The 8,140-nt window shown below is 61.3% G+C and overlaps 2 protein-coding genes across 3 annotated transcripts; both read left to right on the forward strand.

Annotated features, from left to right (window-relative positions):
• Positions 1-138: 138 nt before the first annotated feature.
• On the forward strand, positions 139-3,130 carry LOC122167885 (myotubularin-related protein 11-like). Its single transcript, XM_042832770.1, is given in 7 exon segments — positions 139-358; positions 461-631; positions 1,056-1,103; positions 1,105-1,257; positions 1,473-1,568; positions 1,570-1,734; positions 2,337-3,130. Coding segments are annotated over 7 exon segments (981 nt in total). The 5' UTR covers positions 139-142; the 3' UTR covers positions 2,469-3,130.
• A 217-nt stretch (positions 3,131-3,347) lies between these two features.
• Positions 3,348-8,097, forward strand: SF3B4 (splicing factor 3b subunit 4). 2 transcript variants are annotated; one of them, XM_042832768.1, is made up of 5 exons: positions 3,348-3,451; positions 3,863-3,991; positions 4,270-4,812; positions 5,301-5,495; positions 7,270-8,097. In XM_042832768.1, the coding sequence occupies exons 1-5, from the start codon at positions 3,418-3,420 to the stop codon at positions 7,527-7,529; spliced, it is 1,161 nt and encodes a 386-aa protein (XP_042688702.1). In that variant the 5' UTR covers positions 3,348-3,417; the 3' UTR covers positions 7,530-8,097. The 2 variants fall into 2 exon arrangements, with proteins under 2 accessions (XP_042688702.1, XP_042688703.1); XM_042832769.1 differs by lacking the exon at positions 7,270-8,097 and adding an exon at positions 5,971-6,313.
• The last annotated feature ends 43 nt before the right edge of the window (positions 8,098-8,140 follow it).

The raw sequence follows: 8,140 nt of genomic DNA on the forward strand, positions 1-8,140 counted from the left end.
GGGGGGCAAACTGGGGGGGGGGAGAATTAGAGTGGGGAGGACACCAGGACAAGGGACACCAGGGTGGGGGGGCGATGAGGAGGGAAGCACTGCGGTGAGGGACACCAGGGTGGGGGGTCCTGGCATTGGGGTGGGGGTCACGATGGCGCCCCCCCATTCCTCTCCGCTTGTCCCCCTTCCCCCAGAGCCTTCAGACCGTGACCTGAGCTGCCTGCTGGCCTCCCTGGTGCAGCTGCTGGCGGACCCCCATGCACGCACCCTGCATGGCTTCCAGAGCCTGGTGCAGCGCGAGTGGGTGGCAGCGGGGCACCCCTTCCCTCAGCGCCTCGGTCTGCGCCGGGACAGCCCCCGCGAGGAGGTGGAGACCCCAAAGCCCTCACCTGCGTCACCCCTGGGGGTGCCACCCCACATCACCTCCCTGGGGGTGACACCCGTGTTATATATCCCCCCCCCCCCGCAGTCCCCCGTCTTCCTGCTGTTCTTGGACTGCACCTGGCAGCTGCTGCGGCAATTCCCGGCGGCGTTTGGCTTCACCGAGGCGTACCTGCTGGCCCTGCACGACAGCACCTTCCTGCCCTACTGCAGCACCTTCCTCTTCAGCTGCCAGAGGCAGAAGGGCCGCGGTGGGGCGGTGAGCGGGGTGGCCTGCCTCACTTTCCCCCTCAGTGCCTCAGTTTCCCTTTCCTGCCTCAGTTTCCTCATCCCTACGCCTCCAGTTTCCCTTTATGTGCCTCAGTTTCCCCCTCTCCTGCCTCAGTTTTCCCCCCACCTGTTTCCCCTCTCCTGCCCCATTGCACGTCTGGGGTAGGATAGGGAGGAATGGAGAAGGAAGGGGAGAGAAATGGGGCAGGAGAGGGAAAACAGAGGTGGGAGGGAAGTTGAATCACATATGGGGCCTCGGTTTCCCTCTCTCCTGTCTCAATTTCCCCCCAGCTCAGTTTCCCCCCTCCCACCCCATTCCTCCCCACCTCCCGTCCCAGTTTCCCCATATGCACCCCGGTTTCCCCACGCCCTGCACAGCCCCTTTTTGGGGTTGACCCCCTGTCCCCCTGCAGCAGCAGCCTCGCACCCAGACCTACACCCCTGTGAGCGGCCGCTGGGACCCCCCCCCCGGGCAGCACCAGCAGCCGTTTGCCCCCCGTCTGGGCCTGGGGGCTGCGCTACAGCCGGCAGCAGCGGGCGCGATTCCAGAACCCGGCGTGGGACCCCGGCCCCGTGGGGACCCCCGATGCTGCGGACCCCCAGAACACGGGCACAGTGAGTGGGTTGGGGGGGCTGCCGTTCCCCCTTACCACTGTTTTTCACCCCAATCTCTGTTTTCTCCCCATTTCCCTTCCCCCTTTTACCCCGTTTTCTCGTTTCCCCCCCATTGCCCCTAACCCCTTTTCCCCTATTTCTCCTTACCACCCCTTTGCACCCCAGCCGCTGGGTTTCCCCCCACAGCCCCTAACCCGTTTTCTCCTGATTCCCAGCCTGCCAGTGCCTGGTCAGGATCGAGCTCTGGGGCGGTGCTGGCTCTGTCCAAGGGCTCTCTGACCCCACAGCCCTTCCCGTGGCGGAGCGGCCGTCCCCCCCCCTCGCCTGCTGCGCTGGGCCCCCTCCCTGGAGACCCTCAGTGATCGGGGGGGTGACCCTATTCCCACACCCCCCCGGGGGCTGCTGCTGCCCTGTGCTGCAGGACCTTCCGTGCGGCTCTGGAGACGCTGCTACCTGCGGGGTCTGCCTGAGGCACAGGTAATGGGGCTGGGGGATTCTCAACCCCTTGTGTCCATCCTAATCCCACGTACATCCATCCCAACCCCATGTGTGAACAACCCAGTCCCGCATTCATCCATCCCACCCCCCCCCAGTGTGCATCCATCCCAACCCCATGCGTCCACCCCAACTCCACCTGTCCATCTCACCCCCTTGAGCGTCCCTCCCAACCCCATGTGTGACCATCCCAACCCCATGTATGCATCCACCCCAATCCCATGTGCGTCCACCCCAACCCCACATGTCCATCTCACCCCCACGAGTGTCCCTCCCAGTCCCATGTTTGTCCATCCAACCCCATATGCATCCACCCCAACCCCACGTAACCATCCATTCACACCCCATATGTGTCCATCCGACCCCGTGTGTCCACCTCACCCCCATGTGCGTCCATCCCAACCCCATGCATCCACCCCAACCCCGCATATCCATCTCACCCCCATGAGTGTCCCTCCCAACCCCATGTGTGACCATCCCAACCCCATGTATCCATCCACCCCAACCCCATATGTGCCTCTCCAACCCCACGTCTCCATCCCGACCCTGCAGTTCCCCACCCTGACCCCACATGCCCCCCACAGCGTGGCCGCCTGGCCCCGTGCCCGGCCCTACTGCTGGAGGAGCTGGCTCTGCTGCAGGACCGGCTCCATGCATGGCAGCAGGATGGGGCCCACGCTGAGCCCACCAGCAGCCCCCTGGCACCCTCACGGTGAGGGTCTCAGGGGGCCCTGGGGGTGGGAACCCCCCTGAAGGGACACACACTGCAGGGGTGGACTCATCCCTCGGGGTCCCTCCAGTCTGGGGGTTGTGGAGGGACGCGGCCCCCCTGGCTCAGCTGCTTCCTTTTGCTCCACGCTGGGGCCGTGGCTCTTTGGAGCCTGGGATTTTTTGGGGGACCAGCATTTTTTGGGTCCTGGGGTTTTTTGGGGACCACGGCTCTTTGGGACCTGAGGATCTGGGGCTTACAGCTTTTTGAGGTCCACGGCTCTTTATTGCCTGTGTTTTTCTGGGCAGGCTGGGGCCTTTTGGGGACCACAGCTTTTTGGGGCCCGTGGTCCGTTAGCGCCTGGGGCTTTTGGGGGCTCCCAGCTCTTTGGGGCCTGTAGCTTTTTGAGCCCTGTGGCTTTTTGGAGCCCAGAGCTTTATGGGGCCCACGGCTCTATGGGGCCGCATTCCTCACTGGAGGCCCCGCAGCAGCGCTGGGGTTCCCCTCTGCCGCGGCTCAGGGGGGATCAGCGCCATGGGGCGGAGCGGTTCTGACCCCTCAGCACAACGCGGAAGCAGCGGCCCCACGGCGCGACTGGAGGGGGGGAGGCTGGGCCGCGTGTCAGCGGTGTTTGTATTTGCCTATTAAAGCACAGCGTTCTGCAGGCAACGCCGTGTGGCTGCCATTGGAGGAGCGTGCCGGGGGGGAGGGGGACCCGCCACCCGGGGAATGTCGCGGTTTGTCGAGGCGCTGCGGGGGATATCGCGACAAAAGGAGAAGGGCGCGGTGCAGGCCCCTCCTTCACTAACTCAACATGGCGGCCGCCCTCCGGCGCCAACGTCACTTCCGATTAGCGGCCGTGGTGACGTCACAACGTGAGGCTGCGGCGCTTTACGTCCCCTTACGTCCCCTTACGTCGCGTTGCGTCGGTGCCGCGCGGGAGGGAGCGGGCCAAGATGGCGGCGGGGCCCATCTCGGAGCGGAACCAGGGTGAGCGGTGCGGGGCTGCGCGGGGACGGCGAGTCGGTGGGGGGCGATTGAGGTGCTGAGGGCGAGCGGGTGGTTGTCGGAATGGAGTTCTGTGGGTCACCGGGAGGTGGAGGGGCTGCGCGGCCTTCCTGGCTGAGGCCGCGGTTGTGGTTCTCTGTGAGTCCGTTGGAAGGCTCGCGGATCTCGGCTCCCCCGTGGCCGGGATGCCGAGGGGCTTTGATTTCTCTCAGGGTCTCGTTGCGGAGCCTCGGATTTGGAACAGCATAAGGAGGCCGTATTGACTCCCGGCTTCAGCAGGGCCCCGCTCTGGCATCTCCTGCAGCCTCCGATAACTTCCTCATCGAGCGCTCAAGGCTCAGGCCCGCAGCTCCCGCGTGCTGCTCATTCGGTCTCTTTTCTGCTCTGCTCCAGATGCGACTGTGTACGTGGGGGGTTTGGACGAGAAGGTCAGCGAGCCGCTGCTGTGGGAGCTCTTCCTCCAGGCGGGCCCCGTGGTCAACACCCACATGCCCAAGGATCGAGTCACAGGCCAGCACCAGGGTGAGTGGCGGCGCTCCCCAAAAGCTCACGTGGAGAAGAATGCTTTAGTCGGGGGGTTTGGGGGGAGTGTGGTCAGAGAGCAGTTGTTGCAGGAAGGGAGGTAAGGTTGGGTGATTTGCAGGGCTTTCTGTCTTGGGTGAGCCCTGGGCTCGGTTTCTAAGCGAGAAGGGTTGGTGCCTTCGGGCTGCAGGAGCAGCGTTCCCCTTGGAGGCAATGGGGGGCAGCGTCAGGCCGTGGTTCTGCCCAGACCTAAAGCTTTGTGTGGGGCCTTGTTGCAGGCTATGGGTTCGTGGAGTTCCTCAGCGAGGAGGACGCAGATTACGCCATTAAAATCATGAACATGATCAAACTGTATGGGAAGCCGATCCGAGTGAACAAAGCCTCGGCTCACAACAAGAACCTGGATGTGGGGGCCAACATCTTCATAGGCAACCTGGACCCCGAAATCGACGAGAAGCTGCTGTACGACACCTTCAGCGCCTTTGGGGTCATCTTACAGACACCCAAAATCATGCGGGATCCAGACACGGGCAATTCCAAGGGTTATGCCTTCATCAACTTCGCCAGCTTTGATGCTTCTGACGCTGCTATCGAGGCCATGAACGGACAGTACCTCTGCAACAGGCCCATCACTGTCTCCTACGCCTTCAAGAAGGATTCCAAAGGCGAGCGGCACGGCTCAGCTGCTGAGAGGCTCCTGGCCGCTCAGAATCCGCTCTCCCAGGCAGATCGGCCCCACCAGCTGTTTGCCGATGCTCCTCCTCCTCCATCTGTCCCCACTCCTGTGGTCACTGCTCTGGGACCTGGCGTCACCCCTCCAGGTGGGTAGAGGCACACTGGGTTGAAAAGAGGTGGTTTTGGTGCTCTGTGTGTGTGTGTGTGTTTGTCTCTGCCTTGGGGTCTGTGGAAGCAGCCTGCTTTCGCCTTGCAGCAGGATGCCCTGGGTGCTGATAGGACTCCTGAGTCTCGTCACCCATTTGCTGTTACTGCAGTGTCTGGGGCAGAGCTGAAAGGCTTTGTTCTGCGTGGAGCTGCACAGTGTGGGTGCTCTGGGTGACAGCACAGAGCCCTGCAGGATCGCAAGGCTGTGATCCTTGGGAATTCTGCTCGTGCTGCAGCAGCTCAGCCTGTGCTCTCCCAGTGTGGAGCGGATGGATCCTAGTGCTTCAGTCTGCTGGTTTCTCTGTTTGCCGTGGCTTATCGTGCTTTTGCTTCATTCCTGATTGCCTGGGACTCTTTGTGCTTGTTTTTCATCCTTCTGCACTCGACCAAATCTTCATTGCTGCTCTCCTTCTCTCTCTCCTTCCAGGCCTCCCACCCCCAGGATCATTTCCCCCGCCGGTGCCGCCTCCTGGAGCAATGCCTCCTGGCATGCCTCCTGCCATGCCGCCCCCACCGATGCCACCTGGAGCCGGTGCCCCCGGCCCCCCCACAGGGGCTGCACCCACCGGAGGGCACCCGCCTCACCCGCACGCCTTCCCACCAGGAGGCATGCACCACCCAGGTACGTGGCAGCCAGGTACCGAGCTCGGGAGATGCAGAACCTTTTCTGGCCTTGGATGAATCACCCCCTCTTGTGGTTTCTTCCGTGAGGTTTCCCTTCTGTAAAACGAGGATGGAATTACTGCTGGTGTCTGGGAGGCACTGAGCACAGCGCAGCCGTGGTGGAGCAGGCAGGCAGGGCAGAGGGTGCCTCAGTTAGCTGCTGAGACACCGGTTTTGCTCAGTGCTGAATAGAAGCGGCAGTCTGAGCGCCCTGGGCTGCGTTTGTTGTGTGCTGGCTGTATTTTTGCACAAGATCTTGCTCTCTGCAGCACGAGGCAGCCTGGTGGCTGCTCTCCTCCCCAGGAAAAACAGGGAGAATCTGCGTAGGAGCAAATCTGTCACGTCAGCAGGGCTGCTTTTGGGTTTCTCTTCTGCGCGTTCTAAAATGTGCCAAAAATGGAGCAGGATTTCTGATGAGTGTTTTGGTGATCCAGGAAATAGTTCCCTTGTGGGAGGCATCCAGTTTGGGTCAGGACACGCGTTGTCCCTGTGTGGGGCACGGGGGGGCAGAGGCCGTTGCACTGCAGGCTTTTTGGGTGCTGTCCTGGCTGGAGGGACGTCGATGAGACTCCAAGCCACCCTCATTTGGCTCCGGTGTGAAGTGAAGGAAGTGTGAACCTGCTCTGCGCAGCCTGCAGCTCCGCTGGGTGGCAGCTAATTCAAGGCACGAGAACCAAATGTTTCTTTGATTCCTTTCCCTTTTGAGCCCCTGTGGCAGTGGGGACTGAGCAGCGTATCCCTCTGGACCCTGTGGCTTTCAAGGCAAGAATTCAATCCGTTTTGCATTGGCTTTAAAGAAGAAAAAAAACCAAACCAGTTCTGATTTCATTGTTTCTCATCTTGCCTGCTCTATAATAACCCCTGCTCTATAATAACCCCTGCTCTATAATAACCCCTGCCCCAAGGTTGATTAGGGGGCTTTGTGTGATCCCAGCCCTGGCGTGTGCTGAGCAGATGGCAGCTGCTGTCCCTGTCACAGCCCGGCTCTTCAGGCTGTGCAGCAGCCAATTATGCTCTGCACAGGGAAGCCTGAGTGAGCGCTTCCACACTGCCTGCTCCACGGAGCTGCTCCTGGCTCCTATTTCTTTCTTTTTGGGAAGGGGAAAGCAATCGGTGATTTGGTTTTGTTTCCTTACGAGTTTAAAATAATAGAGTTGTTGTGGGGGGGGGATGGGGGGGGGAATGCAGGCTTTGTTCCTGCTCAGAGCAGAGCGAGCTTCAAAGTCCGGATGCTTGGGTTCTTGATGGAAATCTCCCAGGTGGTGGCTTCTCCCTGAGCCCCTGTGCAAAGCTGTGCCACACTTGCTGGTTTTTCCTGCTTCTGCCTATCACAGAATCAGAGGGGTAAGAATCATCGAGTTCAGTCCCCCAGAAAGCCTTACTTTAACCTGAAAGATCCGTCTGCTAAATCATGATCTATGTGTTTCTATGAGAAAGAAATCTGATCTAAAAACACAGTGTGGAAAAATCACCTGGCATCACAGGGAATAGCATTTCTCCTGGAGTTGGCCGAGTTCCGGCGCGCTGCAGCCAGCTCCTGTTCACTTCCCTCCTTTCTCTGTGCTTCAGAGGAGGGCTGCTTGCCTCCTCCCCTTAAATCTCCTGGCTGGGAGCAGAAAACTGCCGTCAGGCCCCTTTTTTATACCCGCCGTTTCAACCAGCACAGCCTGGTGGGCTGAAGTGGGTGCTTGGAGCTGCGGCAGCGACGCCCTGAGCTCCCTTTGTCCCCACAGGAATGCCTCCCATGCAGGTGCACCACGGCCCGCCCGGGATGGGCCAGCATCACCCAGGACCACCAGGCTCTGGAGGCCAACCCCCCCCTCGGCCCCCACCCGGCATGCCGCACCCCGGCCCCCCGCCCATGGGTTTGCCACCCAGAGGGCCTCATTTTGGATCACCGATGGGTAAGTTGGTGCCTGCCAGAGGCAGGGCGTGGATCTTCTGTCCGTCAGACCCTCGGTCAAGTTCAGTGCCTGCTGCAGCCCTTCCTTAACAGGGCTGGGAAGGAGGTGATGCGTGGTCCCCTCGCAGAGAGGCGTTTCAGAGCGGGACCTGGCAGCTCCGTGCTGCTTGGTGGGGTTTCCCAGGGCTTTTTTTCGTGTTTCTGGGGATGTGGGACGATGCCTGCAGGACAGGCGCTGCCCAGTCTGATGTTTTTCCCCATTTCCTGAGGGGAGATGTCAACTGGGCTTTGCCAAAAGAAGGGTTCTCGAGGCCTGTGTGTCCAGCAGTCGTGCTGGGGGTCATAGGAGGGACTTGGGGGAGGGGAGTGAGGGGCAGCGTCGCCTCGTGTCCCCTTGGAGCTCGGCACGGAGTGGCTGGGCACCGATCACCACGAGAGGGGCTGTGGATGAGGGCCCAGAGCGATGCCACCCACCGCTGAGAGCTGAGCTGTGGGGTCAGCCCTGCCATGGGGTGCCGTGGGATGGAGGTGTTCTGAGCGGGGCAGCCCCAGGCCTGTAGCCCTCGCAGGGCCGATGCTTGGGGCTTCCATCAACCTTCTGGTTTACAGGTGAGCTCCCCAACCCGCGGGCACCAACTAAAAGCGTGGGCTGGGTGTGGGGCGGTTGTGGGGCGGTTGTGGGGCGGTTGTGGGGCGGTTGT

The sequence above is a fragment of the Centrocercus urophasianus genome, unplaced genomic scaffold (genome assembly GCF_019232065.1).
Source record: "Centrocercus urophasianus isolate 14NV4802_14NV808 unplaced genomic scaffold, USGS_Curo_1.0 seq_399, whole genome shotgun sequence".
Classification (NCBI taxonomy): Eukaryota; Metazoa; Chordata; class Aves; order Galliformes; family Phasianidae; genus Centrocercus; species Centrocercus urophasianus.

Bases quoted from the DNA above. Each gene is read 5' to 3' on its own strand.
- SF3B4 (XM_042832768.1), top strand. From the start codon at position 3,418: ATGGCGGCGGGGCCCATCTCGGAGCGGAACCAGG. The intron at 3,452-3,862 runs GTGAGCGGTGCG...GCTCTGCTCCAG, and splicing joins CATCTCGGAGCGGAACCAGG to ATGCGACTGTGTACGTGGGG. The intron at 4,813-5,300 runs GTGGGTAGAGGC...CTCTCCTTCCAG, and splicing joins ACCTGGCGTCACCCCTCCAG to GCCTCCCACCCCCAGGATCA.